The following is a 24,412-nucleotide window of genomic DNA, read 5'->3' as shown; positions in this document are numbered from 1 at the left end:
ATTGATTATTGTCCCATTTGTCTCCCACCTTCTTAAGCCCCGTTTCCACCAAACACTTTTGGTATGGTACCTTTGGAACCTAAAGTAACCCTACAGACATGGACCCTGGCGTTTCCACCACAAACAGTACTCTTAAATGTGGACGGGGTTGTTGTCACTCACTGCTCCGTCCAGCACTCACTGTATTTCCTCCTTTATCAGTCTGCACCTCCTTTATTGTCCACAGAACGAGGCTGCACACTGACATTTTCAGAACAAAATGAAACGGGCTGCAGTGAGAGTCTCTCTCCATGGGATATTTAAAAATAGCGGGTTTGTGCATTCATTCCTTCTAAGACAAGCTCAGGGGTTTAGTGTTTAGAGAGAGGGCGGTATGACATGCAAAAAAAAAGACCCTGCCCAGAGCAGAGCTGGGGATTTGTGGTAATATGGTATCCGCCTCAACCACCAGGACACCCCAGGCTCTGCAGTGTTACTAGTTTATCTCTGTTAAATAAAATATGTCCTTTTCTCTTGACCAGTGTTGCATTATTAAAGCAACAGAAAAACACCTGCTGTTGCTGTTTTAGAAACCGTGTAAAATAATCAGCCCATTACAAAACACACTAGATGTTTTCAAATTAAATTATAGGTGAGTTTTGGGGAGTGTAACAAAAACTCTCAAAGATAGTTGGAGTTAGATGTATCCTGTTTAGGTGGAATTTAATTCTGTTGTGGAAAAGATGATGCTCAAGCCACTGAGCATCATGGGCATTACCTCTCACCCCTTTCCTGCCTCGCTGGATGAAAACAGGAGCACCTTCAGCAACAGTCTAATACCGTCAATTTGCGCCGCTTAACGCTACCGGAATATCTTCCCCCCTGTGGTCATTAGTCTGTACAGCTCCTCTGTCTTTTGTTTTCTCTTTTACCTCACGCCAGTGATAGCCCTGGCCAGAGGCATTATGTTTTCAGGTTGTCCGTTTGTAGAATTTGTTAAGGGGATTTCGTCAAATTCGGCACAAACGTCCACTTGGACTCGACGTTGAACTAATTGGATTTTGATGGTCGCTGTTACCTTGCTTCTGTCTCATTTTGTGAAGACAATATGTCAAGAACGCCTCGAGGGAATTTCCTCATATTTGGCACAAACGTCCACATAGAGTCAAGGGTGAATTGATTATGATTCAGGGGTCAAAAGTCACTGTGACTTCACAAAACAAGTTTTTTGGCCATAACTCAAGGATCCATTGACTGATTCTGACAAAAATTTTACACAAATGTCTAATAGGAAGTGATAAGTGATGACATTTTACATGCAAAGGTCAACTTCACTGTGACATCATAATGTTCTGCAATAACGCTTTTCTTTCCTCTATGCAAAGCCATAACTCTGGAACAGAAGGGGAAACATTTGATCAGATACTGAATTGGTGACACTAATCTAGAAACTGTGCTGATTGTATTGATCCTCTGTGCTTATGTAGGAAGACGTGTGAAGCATATATGTTTTCACAGACATGAATGTACAGTAATCTGTATATGTGTATGTGGCATAAAACCGCGAGGCAGTAATTCTAGTTTTTATTTTATTTTATTTTATTTTATTTCCCTGTAGTTTGTAACATTTGAAACATAGCAACACAGATACACCTTTACAGTGTCAATACATTGCTTGTAAACTGCAACATTGTTACCTGTACTCTGCATTTTTATTACTCAATACATCCTTTTCGAACATTTGCTTTTTTATATCGTCCTGAGACCCTGTGTCCTCATTTTAAGACATTATATTTCATGTTTACTGGACTTTATACTTCATTCTGCTTCCTTTAGACCTGTTGTCCTCGTTTGTGGACACTTTTTTGTGCCATCTAGTGGAGGCAAAACCACAATACACTAATCCATGTGAAAACAAAATGGCAGCCATGTCTGCCAAGTCAGTCTGCAGTGGGCCCCAACACGAAAGTGGACAAGGTACAAAACCTGATTAAATTTAATGGTTGAAACTTGTTTATTTATGATTAAAAACATTTGTAGTTTGATATGCCATACAAACTTTACCAATTTTAGCAACAGTAACAAGCTAGGACATTGTTAATCAGAAAGTACTAGTTTGAAGACATTGGCACTTTATTATTGTTGACAATGTTTAGTTTTTTATACTTATCAGGTCCTACTAATCTCAAACAGCGAGGTCCGCAGCGGTGTTTGGATGAATGAAGTGCTTCATGTGGCACGCACATGAATGCCAGGACTTTCCCAGTAGAGCATGACATTGAAACGAGATGGTCAGTATTGTTCATACCTGTCAGTGGTTTAATATTTTGGCTGATTGGTGTATATGCACAGTATATTTGCACCGTGTTGAGTATATGCCACTGTATCCTTCAAGCATCTTGGGTCAAAAGCAATCTCATCTTATCCTCCTCACCCTCCCTGGCTCACTGCCACCAGCTGATGCAAAAGTCCAGAACATCAACACACCAGAGTCGTGCCGCTGACCGTGCGTGATGACGACACCAGAAGGCCCCGGCGTGGTGTGTAACGTAACATTCCATTGAGAAGAAGAGGGAAAGATGGCGTCCTCTAACAATCCTCGCAAATTTAGCGAAAAAATCGCTTTGCATAATCAGAAACAGGCGGAGGAAACCGCTGCGTTTGAAGAAGTGATGAAAGACCTGAACATCACCAGAGCCGCGCGGGTAAGACCTGCACACCCCGGCTGTTTACAGTTTGTTGCATCGCTGTTTGGCAGCTGTCGAGCGCTGCGGAGATAAATTTGAGCGCTGGGATGCTAAGTAGCTAAAGTTAATACAAACGTCCTCGGCTGCATCACTTCAACACCACCAAATTAGGCTTTCACCCTGCGTGTTTGAAACCATGTCGGCGTCATTTAGATAAAACAGGACAGTCGCGTGCAGCGTTAACTAGCTTAGCTTAGTTAGCTGTAGCTGTGAATAATGTGCACCTGTGCTGTGTGGCTGCTTTGGACAGTCACTGCTGTCATTTCGTTAGCAAACAAATCGTCTGACATGTAAATAACTGCAGAACATGATGTTAGGGAAGTCAGCTACTGGAAGATAAATTAAAGCAGTGTCTCTAAGAGGGCTAAGTTAGCATTTGCTAGCCAATCAGATGTTAACCAGCCTTCTGTGTTAGAGCCAGCTGTGATTTACCCCCTGATATTATTAGCTCCACATTAACGTTACCCCAGTACTTTAGCTCTGAACTATATGAGCTAGCTATTGTTATTATTACAATAAGCAAATATCAGACTCGTGGAAAATAAATGCAGCTGTCGTAGTTTAATTTATAACTGTAATGTTAAGTCAAGATAACTGTGACAACTTTCTCCCATTAACAGTAAATATATCCCTTAACCACAAGGGTTGCAACTAATGATTCATTTTTATTAAATCATCAATTTATTAAGCAATAATGCCAAATGTTTTGGTTGCTGCTTCTCAAATGCGCTGCTTTTTTTGTTTTATATAATAATAAAATGAATTCCTTTGTGTTTGTTGGACAACACAAGCAATTTAAAGACATCACTGTGGGCTCTGTGATGATTGTCACAATTTTCTGACATTTTATAGACTCAGGAAAATAAGCAGATTGATTGAGGATGAAAACAATATAATTGCCGCCTCAGTTTACTCTATAAAGTATCAGAAAATAGTCAAAAATGTCCATGACAGTCAACGAAACTTGACCTAATTGAATATCTTCCAACAATGAGGCATTCAGTTATAAAATCATATGAAACTGAACAAAGCAGCAAATGTTTTAGAAGCTGGAATATCAGTGTGTTTGGATTTGGATTTTTTTGACTTACAAAATGACGGAGATGACTAATCCATAAAACTGAATTGTTGCCCATTATTTTTTTTTGGCAATCAAATAACCAACAAATTGCTTCAACCACAAGAGAGGGAACGTCTCATTGCCAGGAAACATTTGGGCTAATTTTGGCCTGATTGCTGGAAATGATGCCCATTTACTACATGCTGCATCAGTGTAAACCTGAGCTGTACTGTCATTTACCACAGGGAAAAAAACCCGAAATTAACTAGTCAGTTTTGTGGTCTCTGCCAGATTTCTTTGTGTTTCCATTCCAACACCAATCCATTGCATTTGTTCAGATCATTATCAACTTCATTACTGGTAAAAGAGGACGTCCATCACAGTGTTTTTGTAATTACATACATGACTTTTGTGACTGGTTTTGTGTTAAGACACGTGGCTAATGTAATCACCAGGTGTGTTACATGGAAAGACTGTGATCACACCAGCTGTCAGTCAGGTGTCATTCACATCAGCTGATGTGATCTTTTTTTCTTCGCTATGAAAGATGTTGTCTGCCTCTTGATTGTTCACAAAACAGCCAATCTGCCTGTCTCATCATGTTTCATCTGTCAATTAATGGACTCATTAATATTTCATCTCACCACTGTGGACTGGCAGGCATCATTCATTTTTAGCATCACTTTATTTGTGAATCAGATCAATCATTCACTCATGCTTTCATGCAATTTTACTTTGCACAGTTGCAGTTACAGAAGACCCAGTATTTGCAACTAGGGCAGAATCGTGGACAGTACTATGGAGGCTCACTGCCCAATGTCAATCAGATTGGAAATGGCAACATTGACCTGCCTTTTCAGGTGAGCCCTTAGCCTCTCTCGGCTGGTAAATGGTTTGTTCTCGATCAGTGTACCTTTCTTAGCTGTTGGCGATAATATTGGACATACAAAGGTTGCAGTTATCTGTAGTATTGGTGAAAGATTGGCTCAAAACAGAGAAGTCTGCAGGCTCAGCCTAGGCTATGATGGCAGTAAAGCTGCTGGTCAGAGCTGCATAGTCCGACCAGGTTTTTATCACGGTTCAGGGGCGAAAGGAAGCCAGAAACCAGTTCTACCCTGCAGTGTAATTTGGTTTCTAAATTTTAAAGTATACCATTGCTTGTCATGGCTTTCCATCTTTAAATACATTTGCCAACTCGAGCATCAGTATGGGGGGCCCATGGCTTGACTCATTTTGAAATGAACACATTTGCACCATTAATCCTAAGACATGATCCTAAGAGGTAGTGTTGTTGTGTGATAGGCTGTCTTGCTGGCCTCATTCACTCACTGTGTTCACTCTAGAACTCTGTGCTGGATACCAGCCGGACAACCAGGCACCACGGGCTGGTGGAGCGTGTTTACCGTGACCGGAACCGCATCACATCTCCTCACCGCCGGCCGCTGTCAGTTGACAAACATGGACGCCAGATATCCTTTTTGTTGATTTGTTTTGGAAGCATGTGGTGTTGAGGATGTTTTGACTGTGTTCATTATTGCTTTGAGGCTTCAGCGGCTGCTTGAACATCGTTCTGAAGACTTGCACCTTCAGGCTGTTGTAATTTAAGTTGACGTGTAGAGACACAACATTTTGAGTAAGTTTGAACAGTGTCAATGCAGTTTTCATCTGATTTACAGCTCCTTCTCTAGCTTTGCTTTAATTTACTGGGAACCCAAAGTGGTCACTGCCAGATATACAATGACATTTCTTTAGAACGACAGTTGTCATATGAACTTGAAGTCATATTTGGGGATCTTACTTATATGGGAGGCTCCTTCATCTCTAGTTTTTCATCTATGTTTGCCAGTGATATACAGGCTGGGCTTATAAGACTAGCATGCTTACGCTAGCAGTCAGTAACAAAAATACACTTTTACCTATCAAAACATAGTCTGTAATTATAACGTATTACACTAAATACATCCTTAAACTAAAACAAGTCATGTCCCAAATAGGTTTTAATGAATGAATTAAAAAAAAACAAGCAATCGAGACCTGACCTGGGTGATGCAGTGCAGATTTGCCTGATTAACATACAGTGGTTTCTCAGTGTTATATTTAGGGATAACACATAACAAAAGCCGCCAGATGTGGTGATAGGAAAAGGAGAAATCATAAACCGTAGCTCTTCATTGTTCAACAGAATTTGAACAAAAGGTGAGGTGACTTGTTTGTTTCACCACATGGATTGAGAGCCTGATATTGAATTATACAACGCATTACAGCGAATTGTTACACTCCTGTTGACAAGATTATTCTTAGAAATATATTAGACAACAAGACAGTGACTGAAGCCTTTTCCAAAGTAATGGGATCCCAATAACACTTATGTGTGTGTGGGCGTTCATTATGTATCAGGTCTATTAGGTGGAATGAGCCAATGGACATGAAACTATGGATTAGCTGAGATCCACTTTTCATTCCCTCTGCTTTATTTGCCTTAACTAAATTCACATTGACAGCTGTCCTTACAGCTCAGTTTACCTCTCCCCACCGCCAGACACAAGCTGGAGAAGGTAAGCCACCTCCCCCTTGTCCATTTGCCAAAGTGACAGCCAAGACACATAACAGCTCAGTTACAAAAATTCATTTACATGCCTCTGCTGCTGTGTTGGTGCAACATTTACAGACTCAGCCAACACAAAGAAGGCCACATCTTTGGCCGCATGATGGCATATAAAGATCTGTAACAGAATGTGGTTCTTGATGAATATGTTGCTGTGGAATGTGTCTCTCTGCCAGTATTGGGGATTTGGCAGTGATTTTGCTGACCTCTCATCTTTCTAACACATCCAGGACAAATTCGGACTCTGCCTTACACCAGAGCGCCATGAATCCGAAGCCCCAGGAGGTGTTTGCAGGGGGATCACAGGAGCTGCAGCCTAAACGAGGTAATGGAAGATCCACTTACAAAGACATGGAGCCGCTTTTATTTATTAATGTGCAATGTACTCTACAGTGTTTCCTCTGTAATTTTTTTGTGTGCAGCTGCGGTGATTTTGAGTGACCATTCTACATTTGCCTTTTGTCCGTCTATGTTATGACTCAAGTTCTTCAAGGTTCTAGTGCTTAAATGATTTTAGTCGTAATATAACAGTTACTTTAAAACACAATGGACTTGGGTTTTTTTTGTTTTGCTTTTAGACAATAAGTCTTCATTTTGATTTCACATTTCCCTTTCAGTGGTGGCAAATCCCTTGCTGTGGTGGCGCACCACTGCTAAATGAATACCAAGGAAACACAGATGCAGTAATGTCGGGCAGCAAACCTTAAATGACACAAAAGGGTTGATGTGACAAAGAAGTAGATCTAGACTCTTAATGAAATATATATGGAGTATATATGGAGTAAATGGATACTGATCCCGGGCAAAGAACTGCCTCAGCATGCTGGGACTCTGTAGAGAAGTAACACCTCTGAATGCAGCTGAGTCAGGATTATCTAGAGAGGAGGATCAATAATTCACTGATTATCCATGGATTATGTCTTTTTATGTGTGAGGCTCTCGTATAATGAAGCCAAGATTGGCTGGCATCCACTCAATCTGTCTGGTGGTCACCTTGCTATTTTTAGACACTCGGGAATCTAGTGCACAGCACTATATTTCCTGCTTGACTGGCTCGGATATTGATGACTCATTCCTTGCACTGATTTGTATTGTTATTCGTTTTGTCATAGCAAAGCAACTATGTTTTGCTGTTTCACTAATTAGTACTGCTGCTAACAGTGCCTGGGACGGAGAACTCGGAGTCGAATGCAGACAAGGATGCGCAGAAACAGTTATGGGATGACAAGAAGGTACTGATGGGAGAGGGGATGACTAACAAGGTGCACACTTCTCATGTATGATACATGTAAACCACATCAGATTTACAGCACGTTGTTGTGTATTCCCCTCAGGATGATTCATCAAAGCCCAACACATGTGATGTCCCGGGAATCAAGTGAGTGGTTTATTGTTTTATTATTCTCTACAGTGAGGCACCACAGGGGCAGAGCTGCCTGTCAGTCACACAGCCATAAATAAGTCATGCTGTAAGTGCACTGATACAAGACAGCTAGGTATGCTGGAAACATGCTGGGAATTTAAGGGATACTAAGGGATTTTAAACCAGCTTTGCATCATAACACTGTTGGCTATATGTGTAAATTAGCTGTTGTAAACTTCCTCCCATCTTACCAGCAGCCAGCTCTCCCTGCTCATGTCTCAGCTCAAATGCGTCATCCAGCAGATTTTTTGCTGCCTTTAGGGCTGTTGCTTGAACTACACATTGTACTTTCGTATGTTCATTTCATTTGAGTATAGAAGCAGATCAAGAGAGAGACCCGCCCCCTCTCTGTCTCTGTCTCTCAAACTCAGACCAAACTTCCGTCACGCTGTAAAACTAGACAATGCTGATCAAATATCAACCTCGATTATGCCACTGTATTGCCTGTTTCTCGCCTCAGATGTCTTCAGAAACTCATGCCTCTTTTCCACCAAAATTAATGCTTGGTTTGTGTATGTTTTGTTGTCATGTTTAACGTCATAGACGGGTCCTTAAAACAGGTTGGTAGAAAGCAGCATGAAGGCCAGTGAAAATGTTATGGTGCTTACGTCTTTCTTAAAACTTATTCAGTCTCTTTCTTAGTCACAAGTAATTTTGAATGTCTCCCTTGGAGACAGAAGTTTTTTTTCTGGCAGCCCATCATTGCATCTTGCCAGCAAAGAAGCTAAAATCAGCACATCCACACAGGTTTCATATTTCCATCACTGCTGATTGAAGCCAGAGCTGATAAGTCCTTTTGTCACCAGCCGGCTGCCATATTGTTTTTTGTTTCACAACGCATAAGCTCGCATTATGTCACCCACCAATAGGAGAGTTTATTGGTCCGGTGCAGCGCAGTGCATTCTGGTAGTTGTAGATTTTTAACCTATAGAGCAAAGGCAAATGTCACAGCCCTTTTTCTCTGGCCATGTAGCACTAATTTCTAAAGTATTTGTGTCTTTCTACCGTATAGACAGCCCAGTTTACTGAATATGTTGCCTCGAGTTCTATAGAAAGGGTCGTCATGTTGTAATACCACAATTAAGAAAACATCCCAGTGAAAAACCCAAAGGGTGCTGATCGGGTAGAGACGTGTTGGGGAGTAGTAGTCAGAAGTAGGGTGATAAGAGAGAAGGTTTTCTTCTGTCTGATAGAACCTGTGTTTTTTTAGTATATTCCCATCACCAGACCAGGAGTTGAACCCGTCCGTGCTCCCAGCTGCACACAACACCGGTGGTTCGCTGCCTGATCTGACCAACATCCAGTTCCCTCCTCCACTGTCCACTCCACTGGACCCCGAGGACACCGTGGCCTTCCCCTCCCTCAGCGCATCCAACAGCACGGGCAGCCTGACCACCAACCTCACCCACCTGGGCATCAGCGCTGCCAGCCATGGTAATGACGACAGTTTGAGAACATTGTATAATGTCCAATTAACTTGCAGTTAAAATAGGTTTTATTATGATTAACATAATGCATGTTCCTTATTCAAAACAGCCACCAAGTGTAAGATATTAAAGCTAGAAGTGGTTTATGTGACATTGGTACCAGGCTACCTTCCTGATATTTCACTGGGGTGTACGGTATGTGATGGTATTTATGTAAAAAATGTATGCATGTATGACATTGTCTAGCCCACAGTGCTGTGTGTATGTTGAATATGCAGTTAACCTACTTAGTCTTGCTGGGTTTAAATACATATGGCCAGTAGAATAATGAATGAATCTGAAATAAGCAACCATCTTCCGTAGATTTTTGATGGAGGACTTAGTGACACGGAACTGACACAAACTGATACAGGTATACCACTACATCAGTGGGATGAGCAGAGATGATGTGGGAATACATGCAGCTTGTCTGGGTTGGCTGGCTAACCTTTATTATCAAGACTCTCCAAAACAGGCGCAGAGGCTTTTTCTTTTTTTACTAGTCCTGTAACGTTATCCCCACCACTCGCAGTCGCCATCTTTCTCAGCTGCCTGATCCACCAGTAGAGTATGACCTTTGGTGCCAAATGCCAAAGTCTCATGCCGGTGGCTTCAAAAAAATACGTGACAATAATACCTAATGTGTACTCTGTTTTTTCTGCCAGGGATCCCCACCTCCTCTCAGCCCACCATGACTGTCACAGCACAGCGCCGGCAGCCCCCCGTTGTGCCGCTCACTCTCACCTCGGACCTCCATCTTCAACAGTCCCCACAGCAGCTTTCACCCACCCTCTCCTCACCTGTTAACATCACACAGGTAAGGCTCAGCTGTCTGAAGGTCGTGGTCTTAAGGTTTGCACTGTTTGTGTTCGCTGCACTCCACTGTAACATGAACAAACTACATGCTAAAGCAGCCTGACACCAGGAAAGTGAGGAGCTGAAATTACACTCACAACAACCAGTTAATTCAGCACATATCACATTTTGCGCGTCTTTCCTCAGGCCTTGCCAACAGAGTCACTGACCCTGGAGCAGCAGCTCTCCCAGTACCCCCTGTTCAACCAGCTGACGGCCCAGGCCCAGGCTCAGCTGCTCAGCGACCTCCAGAAGCAGCAGCAGGCTCTGCCACAGGGCATCCAGCTCATCACCTTACCAACACTGGCTTCCCCTGGTACCACCGCCACTGCCAGCAGCCCCTCCCCAGACAGCCAGAGCCAGACCACCGCCAGCATCAGCATTGGCTCGGTAAGAAACCAGAAAGTCCAGTCACAAAGTGGAAGCAGAGATAACGATTAATTTGATGACATGACTGGGATCATTCTGCTTATTCTTAAGCTTCTATTCATTTTGCCACCCTATTGTTCTGGAAGTTCTTCACCTACACAGAGTACATCCCAGTTGGTTAGTGATCTTCACATCCTTTTTATGCTACTGGGCTTTTTACAAAATAACTCACCTTCTTAGGAGAAACATCTTTACTCTGACTACCACATGCTATATTCATGTTTTTGCTAAGGAAGGCGTTTTCTCAGCTTTTCTGTGAGTTAGGCTTTTTTGGATGTTGTTAATTGAATTTGCAAGAAATCAGCTGATAAAATACAAAAATACACTTTACCATTAAACTAGAGTAGGACCAGCAGATCTTACTATTCCACAGTCACATTTTCCAGAAGTGAAGACAAACTGGCCAGCCACAGAGTTGTCTCATGGTTTATCTGGTGGCGATTGGTAACATGTCCCACCTGTACACACACTGTACATGATGAGCTGATGCCCTCTCACATCCCGTCCTTTGAGATTTGTGTGTGACAGGCGTTGACGCTTAGTGCTAGCTAACCCTCTTCCCTCCAACAGTACCGCAATCAGACTGGCTCACCAGCCACTCAGTCTCCAACCTCCCCAGTCTCCAATCAAGGCTTCTCCCCCGGCGGCTCGCCTCAAGTAAGGGCCCACCCACCGAGCTAGCTGCTGTTTTGGGAAGGGCTTTGCGCCTGGGGGAAAGCTAATTGTAGATGAGTTTAGGCTGCTTTTCATCCTCTGTATCAGCAGTTAACCACTCATGGTGTCAACAGCTGCATAACTCATTCCTTCATCACCACTGTCACTGTTCACTGTGTGCATGACAACATGGCGAGAGTTGATAGATGGAAGCCCTGACCTGTTGTTATCAAGTCTTTTTAGTATCCACCACACATGATTGAGATACTTCTCTCACATGGATGAGCAGTAGTGTCATGATATGGGGTCTGAGATTGTTTGCCTGTTTTGTTTCTTCTTACGAATAGACAAATAGACCAATAATAAAGTCTGTGCTACGCTGAGAGAGAAAATAATATTTCTAAATGGCCTTCAACAGCACTCAAAACTATGAAGTGTACTAGCTGTATATTGTTTACATTTTCAACTGTGCTGCAGCACATTTTCTTGACAGATTGGTAATAAGCTCCTGCCCATTAACTGCCATATTACTTTGTTACTGTGAGACTTCATTATCATCAGTCAGACTTAATGGTGACATTAGCCGTTTGTCTTTTGTGAGTCTAAAACTCCCTGGCTGCTAGTTGGAGCACAGAGCCAAACTCAGTTTACATCTGCAGCTCGATACACACAAACAAAACATATCACTCTCTCCACTGGGGGAAAGTCCTCAGAGCTTTATCCCGACTTCTGTAAAACATGTGGCAGAACGGCAAAGACAGCGTGCATGTGTTTTATTAATACATTTTATGTGTTTAGTGGGTTTTTTAAGGTGCAAGGCTGCTTCATGGCAAAAGGCCACATCAAGAAAAGCAATTACTTTGTCAAAAGCAGAAAAGTGGAAAGTTACCAGTGGCAATGTTGAAATAAAAATTGACATCAGAATATATTTTAGGTTATTAAAGAGGATATTTAGTTACATGTGCTCTACAGAGTTTTCTTATAAACTAACAAAAGTTGTCTTTACACTCAGTGCTACTCAGAAAAACATGTGTATTTCTGTGCGCTCCGACAAACATGTTGGATACATTTCCCTCCTCATAAAAGATTTACAACGTAGATTTCTAAGTATTTTAATCCCAACATTGCTGACCTCCATGTGTAGCCAGCAGTGTTCTCCTTCACTGTCTTCTGTTGGTGCCTTGCTGCATAATCTTGGCATGTTACTGCCAACTGCAGATAAATAAAATACTGTGAAGCCTTTGGCAGCAAAGTGCATCGCATCAGATCCCTGCATGTTTGCCCTGATGCAGGAGGTAAATAAAACAAGGACCAAACTAATAGAGAAACAGGTCTGTAGAGGTCAACGGCTCAGCACAGGGAACCTTTAAAGTGAGAACCAGGTCGCTCCAAGTTTATGGTATGTAAGAAGGAAAACAAAGAGGGGAGAAAGTACATTTTTAAAGGTACAGGTCGAATATAAACCCATCTAAATTCTGGGCTTTCGTGCACTGATCAAGTCACCTCTGGTGAATCAGTCACTAAAAGGCTAATATTATGAATGGTTAGACTGGGACTCCACTACAAAAAAAGCCAATCACACAGTGTTGGTGGTTTTTTCATTGCAATCTTTTTAAGGGAAATTCTAGTATGTGTCAGCCTTTACAGTGTTCTCATACTTTTTGTCAATCGTAACGACCTGGAAAGTGACATTTTACTCTCCACTCCTGCTGTTGAGACACAGGAAACACTGACTCACCGACTGTTTGAGCTTCTTTGATTTTCCAAAAAAAGTCATCATAAGAAATAATCTCAAACACCTTGTATTTGAACTCAAAGTTAACACAGGAGGCAGGTTCATAAATCGTGAAATGCAGAGCAGAGTGGATCCAAACCAGCAGGGATGTGGGTTGGGCTGCAGGTTGACCCACCTACTGTGGATACTCTGTGCAGTTTGGTACAGCAGTTACTCAGAAACATGTATTTGAGAGGATTTCTGTAAGACTGAAGTCCATATTTATCAAATCTCCACTGTAGGAATACCACGGGGAAGAAATTTTCCAATTGATGAATAAACTCAAGGACAACAGCAGATTACACTAGACATTTTAGAAGAAAAGATGCATGTCGATGACGCTGAATATCTGTAGGGTGCCTTCTTTAATCTGTAACGTTAGATTTTTTGAGCTTCCTGTTACTATGAACAAAACAGAACAGTAACAGGTGTAGCTGCGGCAGCGCCTGCTTTTCTTTTGGGGCTGCAGACACTTTGAGTTTATAATTGTAGCGCCTGTCATCCTGCTAAGTATTAAAAACAGGCTTAGTATTTAACAAATTCAAGTTTTTTCATTTGATAAACGTGTGCACTTAGAAGCAAAAATGACATACATGAGTTTTATTTCTATTTAAAAAAGGCAAATCGATGGCGTGGGCAGTGGACAAGTAATCAGTGTCTACTTGGTGTATGCTCCAACACCATGTACCTCAGACTACCGCAGTAAGCCTGCTCCACAGCAGAGGTGGTGTGTTAAGTGTTACTGTGACCGATAAAGGACAAAAATATCAGAATAACACTCGGGTGGACAAATACCAGAATTTCCCTTTAACAAGTTGATTTGTGTTTGTGTCACAGTGAACAGAGCTGCCGCGGTCAACACATCACTGTTGTGTGCCTCGTCCACAGGGACGGGACACACAACCACATGTTCATATTTCCATTTCATGATTTTGGCTTTTGTTTTTCTCATTTTAAAACAATTAGGTGTGTGTTTAATTCGAATAATATACAAACCATCACTTTTTAATTTTTCTAGTGTTTCATTAGGCTCCTCTTTTTGTCTCTGAACCGCGACAGCCCTGGTCATGAAAACCATTTGCTTTGGTCGCTGCTCAGTACGACAGTTGTGTGACTTTGTGTTTTGCTTGTATTTTCTGTTACCCCATCGCTGAAATGTCTGTGGGCCCAGATAACTCGCCTCTCTGGCTAATTCTGTCTCTGTGTTTTAGTTACAGCTGCTTCCTCGACATTTGTTCTGAATTTTGTGGCTTACCTCTCTTCCTCCAGCACATTCCCGTGGTGGGCAGTATATTTGGCGACTCCTTCTATGATCAGCAGTTGGCTTTGAGGCAGACCAATGCGCTCTCTCATCAGGTGACACGGAGCGCACAAACAACAAGCAGAAATGACAGAAACGTTTCCTTCAGATCGTCTCTGACTATTTTAATTCTGTGCTTTTTAGCTGGAGCAGTTCAACATGATCGAGAACCCCATCAGCTCCACCAGCCTTTACAACCAGTGCTCCACCCTCAACTACACACAGGCGGCCATGATGGGCCTCACCGGGAGCAGCCTACAGGACTCGCAGCAGCTTGGCTACAGTAGCCACGGCAACATCCCCAACATCATCCTAACAGGTAGCATCACCACGAGTCCATCAGATAAACCACGATCACACGGGCTCATTCACACACAGCTGTCTGTGGTTTCCACTGATTTGTTTGAAGCAGTTAAGATGCTTTTACCAGATTACATGTCTTTGCTTTTGCTGGATCAAACACGTTGTTGGGGTTTATACATCTGAGTAATTTCAACCCAGGATGAAATTAGCCTCTACCCTCTTATTCAAGCACAAGCTGCCTGTCATTTTCTGTTGCTAGTTTTATGTTCAAAAACTTGAAGGAATAGTTAGTATTTTTTGATGTGGGGTTGTTTGTAGATGGCAGTCGGCACACCTCCAGTTTGGAGAAGCAGCCGACACGGGAGTACCGACATGGAAGCTAAGCAATGTACTGCTGTGGACCGGGGCTGCAGCAAAACACATTTTAGCTACCTAAAAAATCATCTTCAGGTTAAGCGTTTGTTATATTTATAATATTTTAGTTAGTTTGTGGACGTGGTGTAGTGGTTAGCACTGTCGCCTTACAGCAAGAGGGTTCCTGGTTCAATCCCAGGAGGGAGCCCTTCTGTGCGGAGTTTGCATGTTCTCCCTGTGTCAGCGTGGGTTTTCTCCAGGTACTCCAGCTTCCTCCCACAGTCCAAAGACATGCAGGTTAATTGGTGACTCTAAATTGCCCGTAGGTGTGAATGTGAGTGTGAATGGTTGTCTGTCTCTATGTGTCAGCCCTGTGATAGTCGGTGACCTGTCCAGGGTGTACCCCGCCAGCTGGGATAAGCTCCAGCCCCTGCGACCCTCAAGAGGATAAGCGGTCACAAAAATGGATGGATAGTTAGTTTGTGTTATTGTGTGTGTGGATCCGAACTTTCCCTAAAACATCAAATCTACTCAATAACACAAACTACTACGACTTACTAAAATATTCTAAATATAGTATTAAACTGATTTAGATTTTTTTTAGGAGGCTAAAATACGTTTTGCTGCCCCCCCTTCACAGCAGTACATTGCTTACCTTCTGTGTCTGTAGTTTATGAAACAGTCTTAGAGGTTGAAAACATATACCTGGGTTGGTCAGATTAATTTGGAGGAAAAAAGGAGGCAAACAGTAAAAATGCAGCTCAAACTTTTCATTTTAAACATTAATCACAGCTTACAGATAGGGGGTGTAAATCACCAGTTTGATCAGAATACAATATTATATCGACAACGATATGATATTTGCCTATAATGCACCGTCTACCTGGATACCGTCTCAATTCGATGTGATTCAGGCGCCTGTGATCGATATTATGTGCCCATCTAACACTTCCTGTTACAGAAGAAGCTGCCAACCCTTTCTTTTTGCTTTTGGCCATAAAAGATATAAACAACACATAGATAATAAGTGTAGTAAAGTTTACTTAAGCTGACTCCACTAACACACACAAAAAAGAGTACACGGAGTAAGTTAACCCTCAGGGCTTTCTGTCAGAGAGACCCTTCTGGAAGAAATCTTTTTTAATTTAACCCAAATCATCATCTGTGTCCAAAGACTTCCTTAAAAACAGAAATGAGAATGTGTAATACACGTAAGAGATTAAAAAAATTATTTAACCACAAGATGATTAACAAATATAAAACTGAAGTATAAACACTAAAGTGTACATGATTTAAAATAATGAAAATATTTATGGGTTATACAAATATAACCAGTATATAATGCACGGACGTAGTTTCAAGTTACAGTTGCAAGTTAAAGAAATCCAAAATACCTTCTTAAATGTAGTTTGAACCTGTGTAAAAATGTCCCCATATTTGCCAAACCCACCTTGTCTTTCTCAAACGTCAGCACCCACTTCTTTCTCTGATGTCACGTATCTCAGTCACAGGGGAGTCTCCGCCGAGCCTCTCCAAAGAGCTCACCAACTCTCTGGCGGGCGTTGGTGACGTCAGCTTCGACGCAGACTCTCAGTTCCCTCTGGACGAGCTGAAGATCGACCCACTCACCCTGGACGGACTGCACATGCTCAACGACCCCGACATGGTGCTCGCCGACCCCGCCACCGAGGACACGTTCAGGATGGACAGGCTGTAATGGGAGAAGCTGGCCGAGAACAAGAAGAAAAAAAACACACTAACTCGTGGATGGAGAGAAACAAAGGGCCGGATGAACCCTCTCCCTCGTTGCATGGCCGTCCAGCTGTCCGACCTCGCCCTCGACTCCGTGAAGCCCTTTGAAACGATGCGCCACCAAAAGACAACAGGGAAAAAGACATCCAGTGGCTTGCCAGGGAATGGCCTCGCTGTCGTTTTGAATGAGATTCGTCGCTCAGCGCTTTCGCTAGCCTGCTGTGTTTACAGTGTACCATTACATGCCACATATATTCCAAAAACGCACATTTGACTATGTTTGGTTTTTTTTCTTTTCATATCCACTTTAATATTTGTTTTGTTGATATTTGCTCGTAGCAGGAAGCTGCTAGGACATTGGGCTAAACCGTACCCGTTCTCACGGCTGTATAAAAAACAAACAGAAAAACACCACAGCCGGTTTGCTTGTACCCTGCAATCAAATGAATCGGTTTTCCCATCATGCCGTAACGGCTTTCTATTTCACACTCAAAGCTTTATTTTTGAGAACCAAATGTTATTTTCATCATGTACTGTATGTTTTGATGCTTTGTGTATTTACATGTTCTATTTATTTATTTAGTTAAAGATTTTATATTCCATTTCATAATTTAAATTTGATGCCAAAATGCTCTCTGTAGGCATAGTGTACAATTGCACTGATGTAATTTGTGTCTATTTATTAATTACTAACATATTTATATATGTGTTTGTTAAGCTACTTGGTTAATGAAGGAGTGCAAAACCTCCCCATAGTTGCTCTTTGGTGTTCGATGTGCCATTCTCTGATGTAGGATGTGGTAGACGTTGCCATGCTGCAGCCCAACGGTCAAATCTAAATATCGTATTTTTTAGCACAGCTCCAGAAAATGCTGCGTGCTCCAGAAATGGGTTGGTTTTACGCCACTTGAATTAACTTTTTCTGAGAAAATCATCAGGTATTTCTATTTAACTAGAAAGCAAGAAAAACACGTCCAAATTAATTTTCTGCCAGTGAAAAGCCAATATATATATATATATATACACATATATATATGATATATATCCAGACTGAACTTCTTTTCGGTGAAGGAAGCCGTCTGTTTTTAAACACTAAAATCTTAAATCTTTTTAAGTCGTCACTGTGAAATCACCTGATTTTGCCTTACATGAGTATTCTACTGTTCTACTTAAGTGTCTGATGTGACAACGTATTTTCGTAACTTATTGTAACATTTTCTTGTATTTGAGAGGAACTTAACTTTTGGTCAGTGATATTTGTGGTTATGTTGTGTAAGGTTTGACAAATCAATGTACTGTATTTTGTATCGGTACAGTTTATAGCCAAATTGTTGATGTTTTTTAAAGTGGGGCAAAAAAAAAAACAACAAAAAAAAAAGAGTCAAAGGACGGGTTCGAAGTGTTTGAGAAGGAGTGCAATTATGGGGAGGCTTTTTGCTCCTTGGCAGGGAAGCTCTAACAAAAACGCTAATGGCCTCTGCCACAGAGGTCATCAATAACAAAAGTACCATGCAAAGAAGAGGGTTGAAAGATGTTAATGGTCAATTGTTGGATATTTAACAGTATGGAATGGTTGTTTTCATAAGATGCAAAGTTGCAATTTCAGAGATTATGAATATGAGGATATTTTTTATTGCAGAACGTCTGTTTACTCCGAGGAGTAAACTGGATGAAGTACATAAAGGGTCTGTTTAAGAAAGAGTGTATTTATACATGTATTTAGTATCGTATGCAACTGTTCCGACAGCACTGAGGTCGGCCCCATTCCATTCAGTGTTACAAAACTACCGAAACAGTCACACAAACAATCAGGGATGTAGTAGACTCTAAAAAAGAATTGTTTACCGAAAAATGTTTACACAAGTTTCATCTGAAAAATGTACATATTGATATCATCTCTGACTACATCTACGACGCAATCTCCTCTGCCAAAAAAATGTGTCAAACACATTGTGTCAAAAATTTCAATCTGCCTTTGGCCTTTTGTCAGAGTTTCCCTGAGAGGTCTGTGTAGGTCTGTGGGATCATGTTTGGTATATTGTAATGTTCATGTACAGACGTGCTAATCATTTACTCACCTAAAGCGCTGTTGGGAAGATTTTCCAACCTCCCCCCTCCCCGAAAAGGAATCACGTTTGGTTACTACACACCTCCACAGTTGTACAATTTGTTTCAGTTGAAGTGTTTATCGTCTGCTGTAATCCTCCATCAAAGGTTTTGTTTGCCTTTAACAGATCTGTGATTCCTATGCAAATAAGTCAAGAAAAAAAACAACCCTTAAAGGAAAAATCCACCTCTGATTTTTTTTTTATTGTTTCAACACGTTCAAGGAGTTGAGCTGGAGTTCTGCTTCTAAAATGGTGTGGCTAAAAAAAAAGAAAAGAAAATATACACAGCAGAGCTACAGAGATAAAGAAGTGCGAATGGTCAGTTTTGGGCGGTTGTTTTCAACATGTTATTCATGTTGGTAGAGATGATTAATGAAGACAGCTTTAAGTAATTTAAAGAGAGGATCGTCTCCTTTTCAATAACACTAAAAAAAATTATATTGTGATCCGGCAAGGCCCTTTACAGTAGTGGAAAACAAAGTAGTAGTCTCCGAATTACTAAAAGATTGGAATTAATTGTTATTATCATAATATTTTTTATTTTATTTTATCTAATCTAATATTCTTTAATATTCTAATCTAATAGTCTTTCAGGGCTTTGCAGGTGCATTACTCTTTTGCAAAATAAATGACAAAGCTTTATATAAATAATCAGGGTTGAGGCAAATTACTTAAAGATCTAGTCAGAGATACTGAATACAACTTGCATGGCAATTTTTGTGATTAATGGCAATAAATTAGATTACAAAACAAAGTAATCTGTATACTTTTGGATTACTTTAATTTTAAATTAAAATACAGAAAATTAAATAATAAAATAATAATTAAATTAAATAATAAATTTAATTAAATAATAACTAGAATAAACAATAAAAAATATTTCAATTTATTCTTTAAAAAAAAAGATGGTTGCAGCCACAAAATTCCAATTTGAGTTCCACAAATATTCTTTTTTTCTCTTTGAACATCTCAAAACATTTTCAATACAAATAAAATGTATTTTTCATATTTATTTAAATTATAATATAAAAATGAAATAATAAAATAATAATTAAATTAAATTAAATTAAATAATAAATATAATAAACAATATAAATATTTCAACTTATACTTTAAAAAAAAATGGTTGCAGCCACAAAATTGGATTTCCACAAATATTCTTTTTTTCTCTTTGAACATGAAAAAACATTTTCAATACAAATAAAATGTATTTTTCATATTTAGCATTTACAATTTCTCAAATCAAATCCCCTTATTGATCACCGCCACAAAGTAGAGCACTTGACTAAGAAACCCAGCATGTCAGACGCGCTATTCAAAACTACATAGATCATTGGTCATCATGAAATGGTTTAACAATTTTAAAATTGCCATAATTTAAAGACGTAAAGTTGTTACTGACAGTGTAACAAATACTGTCTGGGCTGATTATGGTTTCTTCTGATGACGTTACTACCCAACCTTGTCAACAATGAATGCCCAGCTCAGTTATCGTCTCCTTTTGAGTCGGTGGACAAATTTTAATTTAAGATTAAGATCAACATCGTCATTTTGTTTTAGAAAAGGGACTAAAAAGAAACCTGGATGAGTTTGAGTGTTGCAGTGGTGCTATGACAATCAACGAGTGAAATCGTACGCTGAATTTTTTTTGTTCACGCCAGAGTAATAAGCATAAATCCAGCTTTACTTTGACATGAAGTGACATTTCTTCCTTTCACTGTAAACTTCTCACCCTGCCATACCTCGGTCGATAATTTCCTCCGTCTTTCCGGACTTCCTCTCCACCTTAACACATCTCTTCTAGTGTGACTGTTAAACATCAATTCAAAACTGCTGCAATTCTCTGTAACCCTGACGCCAAACCTGATTTACTGTTAATGTCAGTGAAACATCTCACCACAGTTTCTGAAAATATCTAAATGTATAATAGGCCAGTCATGTACAGGAGAAGAAAAATAAACTGCTAAAAAAAGGCCCAGAAATGCACGACACTTTCCAAGAAGCTGTTTCTATTTGTTGGATTTTTCCTTTAAGTCACTGAAACAAAATGTAAAGAACTCCTTCTCTACAGAAAACATGTTTCCAAAGGTTTTATTCCAAAACAAAGTAAGTGTTTGAGCCCAAACTTCCCTGTTGCATTTCAAGTAATGCCAGTGATTTGAGCTTTTCTCCCCCCGTCACTTCCTTCCTGTCATCCTGCTGAATACTAGTCCTTCACACTGACCTTGTACATACGCTATAGCTGAAACAAAATGCATGACTAAAACTGACAGTCAAAACCTCTAAATGAAGGCCTTCTATAGCTGCGCAGGTTTGATTTGTGTAACATAACGCTATCACAAAGTCTAAAGGGATGCATGTATGGGTTTCTCCAACTGTGCGACAGTTAACTCCTGTTAAGTGACTCTGTTACCTCCATCTCTGTATAATGCTACTTCACGAATGATAAGAGAATGTATTTTCTGTGGCACTGTCCTAGTTTTAGCCTGTTTGCCAAATGACGTTTGGAGTTATTGGTCCCGTCACAGTCGGACCTCTTCTTCTACTCTCTGCTCTTCAGTCGCCCCTTCTTCTCCTCAGAGGAATCACTCAGTCTCTCTCTTCCTACCGTAGCATCTCACAGCATACACATTTACACAGTGTACAAGTGTAAACAGTCGATTCTCGTACTTAAAAAAAAAAGAACCCGCAGTCGACCCGGCCCCCTCCTCTCCATCAGCACAACCCTTTTGGCTTTCTTGAGAAAACAGACGCAGGTTCTGTCTCGCAGAGTTTGCAGATTGGCACGTGCACTGATCGTATGCATACGTGGACTTGAATCTTCTGAAGCTTCTGCATTACGCAGTCAACTGCATGACATGATAGACACATTGAGCTGATTCTTATCCCATGTTATGTACAGGAGTTTGATCTAGCTGTGCTGAGTGTGTTTAAAGACATCAGATATGATTGTTTTATGTTGTCTTTGCCTATCATGTCAGGTTTTGGACTGTGTAAAGTGTAATTCTTGTTTTGTTTTTTTGTTTCTTTCTTTGTTTTTTGTGCAATGTTTAGTCCACTAGTTGCTTCGCACTTTATTTGTGACTTCCTGGCTTTTGAGCAGGGACTGTTCTGCCCGATGTGAATGCTGACTGTTTCACTCCAGATGTATAGTCCGGAGATATTTTCATGTCAAAGAAAAGATGAATTCTCTATTTTCCTTTGTAAACTATATTTTGGCTTGTCTTGTTTTTTATCTGTGAAGATTTTAGGGGATGCAAAACTAGAAAGGGCTTACTCCAGTGCAGCTTGCGCTCTCGTGTTGGAAAGGAACGGCACTCCGAATGTATTTCTTTGTCGGTCATTTTTCCCCCCATATGAAATATCGCATCGAGTTTGAGCGAGATAGTACTAGATAGTAGGCCTACTTAGTTGCAACCTCAATAGTAGGCCTGCTCAAGTGAAGCAGTCTGCATCTTGACTACACTAACTGCTACTACCAAGAGTACTGTACAGTCTGACTTCATGAAATTAGCTGCAACTCTAAAAAATGCAGGTTCCATGTTTTGGACAAGAATGTGATTCCATCAAAATTTAAATATGTCAGACAACTGTTCTCGCAGGTGAGATTGTAAAAAAACATTTAGTCGTTGTGATGGGATTTAAAGCCAGTTGTCATAGTGGCCAAACAGTGGAACTACAATTCCAGAGTTTTTCACATGACGCAGTTGGACCCATTGACTTACAATGGGAAAGAGACATCTGTAAATCAGTGGATACATTTTTTGTCGAATCACAGCCCCCGCAAAATGATTTGTTCCAATATCAGATTTATAATCTGATATCTAATATAATCCATTTGGTTGATAACATTTGGAAAGTCTTACAGAGACACAAGATTAAATATTTTTATTCCCATTTAAGTTAGTAGAGCACTAAACCAGAAGTAGCCTGCCCAGCCAGCAGAAGTCTCTAGTACACTTGCTCTTTGGGCCCAATGATGCAGAAGTAGTTTCATACTGCAGAAACAGATTTTTCTTTGCTTCATGCACCACTGAGCAACTTTCATAGGAATAAACAGGATCCCACCTTCAACACTGTATCCAGGTCTCTTAATACATCTATGGTTTAGTTGTGTTGTACTGGAGAAGAGTTATGAGACATGTTTTAATTTTGATGGACTTTCATTCAGGCTCACACTATTCACACACAAAAATTAACAAATCGTCTGACGAACGTATTAGAAGCCTTTTTCAGTTGTCACAGGTCTGCTAACAAGGTTAGCTTAAAGCAGCTGTAAGGGTACAGCCACACAGGAGCGAAATTCAAAGCAAGCAGAGGGGCAAATAAAGAAATCTCTTCTGGGGACAAAGCAAATTCGCATCTACACTTTGCGTGGAGTTCAACTTTGGTGAACTTTGACCTGGGTTGGGCAGCCTCAACCAATAGCAAAGAGGCATGTGTAGAGGAAACAATAATTGTTCCCCTGTTTAACCAGCTGATATTGTCTGATATTGGCCATGCAAACAACATACAAACGGGCCTACATGAGAGATGCTGCCTGGCTGGTCGTGGGTAAGGAGACAGGCATGGAATGTAAGAACATGGGAAATGTACCCTAACATAATATTTCACGGTATTAGCAAGGTAGCTAAGATTCGGTCGCAAACTATCTTTCCATGTCAGGCACTGCCCACATTCAGCAAGCCCGGTTTCACTCCGAAATAGTCCAAATCTGGTATTTGGGCAGTGACTTGCGGCGTCATAAACCAACAAAAGAAGGCATTCTTTAACGTCAGCATGATGTGCAACTGGTTGCTGATATAGTTAAATGCCCGGAGGCAGGACAAGGATGAAAGTTAAGGCGGCGAAACACCAGGGTACCTTGCATGTCGTATGTGGACGTTGAAAGTCCGTGACCAAATGTCAGTATGTGACGAGGTCGGAGTGAGAATATGTTCAGCACGAATATTGCTTCTGCAGGCGATGGTCACTTGCCAGCATTCGCTCATGTGTGGCTGTACCCTTACACTTAAGAATTTGATTTCAAGTTCGGCAGCTAACGCACGTCTGGTTAAAGGAAATTTAAAAAGGCAGTTATGAGGGTAAAAAGTTAAACTTTGTCTGGCAGAGTTGCATGATCCTTTCTTGTTGGGATAACATTTCCTTCTCACTTGTTGAACATGAATTTGCATTTTGAGACTTTGCGCTAATTTCACAAAAAATGTGCTGCGTTTGAGGCTAAACACTGAAACACAGAATGCAAACTTTTCAGGCTAATAAACGAAAGTCCATTTTCCAAATTAAACAAAAAACCTCAGAATATAACTATTTAGTTTGACTCATCTGCTTGTTTTAGTCTGCAACACTGCTGACTAGCATCACTTGTTCGCACAGCTGATGAGTAATGCTAGCAGTGACCAGTAACATCTGGTCCCAAACTGAGGAAGCAGATGAGTGAAACTCAAACAGGAGTCCTGTATTTAAAGGTGTATCCCAGGATAAAAGGAAAGAGTTGCTGCTCGGTCTTTACTGCTTGTTCCCAGAGTGTTTTAGGTCTGAATAAAAATGTCCCTTTAATAACATGGGGTTTTCTAAATGACTCTACAACTCTCTCTGGAAAA

At 40.7% G+C, this 24,412-nt stretch overlaps 1 protein-coding gene across 3 annotated transcripts; it reads left to right on the top strand.

The window, feature by feature from the left end:
• Window positions 1–2,534: 2,534 nt before the first annotated feature.
• On the top strand, window positions 2,535–22,887 carry crtc1b (CREB regulated transcription coactivator 1b). 3 transcript variants are annotated; one of them, XM_050054475.1, is made up of 14 exons: window positions 2,535–2,684; window positions 4,530–4,646; window positions 5,130–5,257; window positions 6,282–6,341; window positions 6,622–6,716; window positions 7,553–7,623; window positions 7,726–7,769; window positions 9,025–9,248; window positions 9,946–10,097; window positions 10,283–10,525; window positions 11,135–11,221; window positions 14,262–14,348; window positions 14,437–14,611; window positions 16,455–22,887. In XM_050054475.1, the coding sequence occupies exons 1-14, from the start codon at window positions 2,559–2,561 to the stop codon at window positions 16,664–16,666; spliced, it is 1,821 nt and encodes a 606-aa protein (XP_049910432.1). In that variant the 5' UTR covers window positions 2,535–2,558; the 3' UTR covers window positions 16,667–22,887. The 3 variants fall into 3 exon arrangements, with proteins under 3 accessions (XP_049910432.1, XP_049910431.1, XP_049910433.1); XM_050054474.1 differs by having other exon boundaries at window positions 7,538–7,623; XM_050054476.1 differs by lacking the exon at window positions 11,135–11,221 and having other exon boundaries at window positions 7,538–7,623.
• Window positions 22,888–24,412: the final 1,525 nt, after the last annotated feature.

Source organism: Epinephelus moara, chromosome 10 (assembly GCF_006386435.1).
Source record: "Epinephelus moara isolate mb chromosome 10, YSFRI_EMoa_1.0, whole genome shotgun sequence".
NCBI lineage: Eukaryota > Metazoa > Chordata > Actinopteri > Perciformes > Serranidae > Epinephelus > Epinephelus moara.
Note: the sequence above shows the minus strand (reverse complement) of the source record. Positions and strands in the feature narration are given on the sequence as shown.

What these genes read in the sequence shown, in the direction of transcription:
- crtc1b (XM_050054474.1), top strand. Translation starts at nt 2,559, where the DNA reads ATGGCGTCCTCTAACAATCCTCGCAAATTTAGCGAAAAAATCGCTTTG. An exon ending in AGTTATGGGATGACAAGAAG is followed by an intron (nt 7,624 to 7,725) that starts GTACTGATGGGA and finishes TATTCCCCTCAG; the next exon opens with GATGATTCATCAAAGCCCAA. An exon ending in CCAATGCGCTCTCTCATCAG is followed by an intron (nt 14,349 to 14,436) that starts GTGACACGGAGC and finishes TGTGCTTTTTAG; the next exon opens with CTGGAGCAGTTCAACATGAT.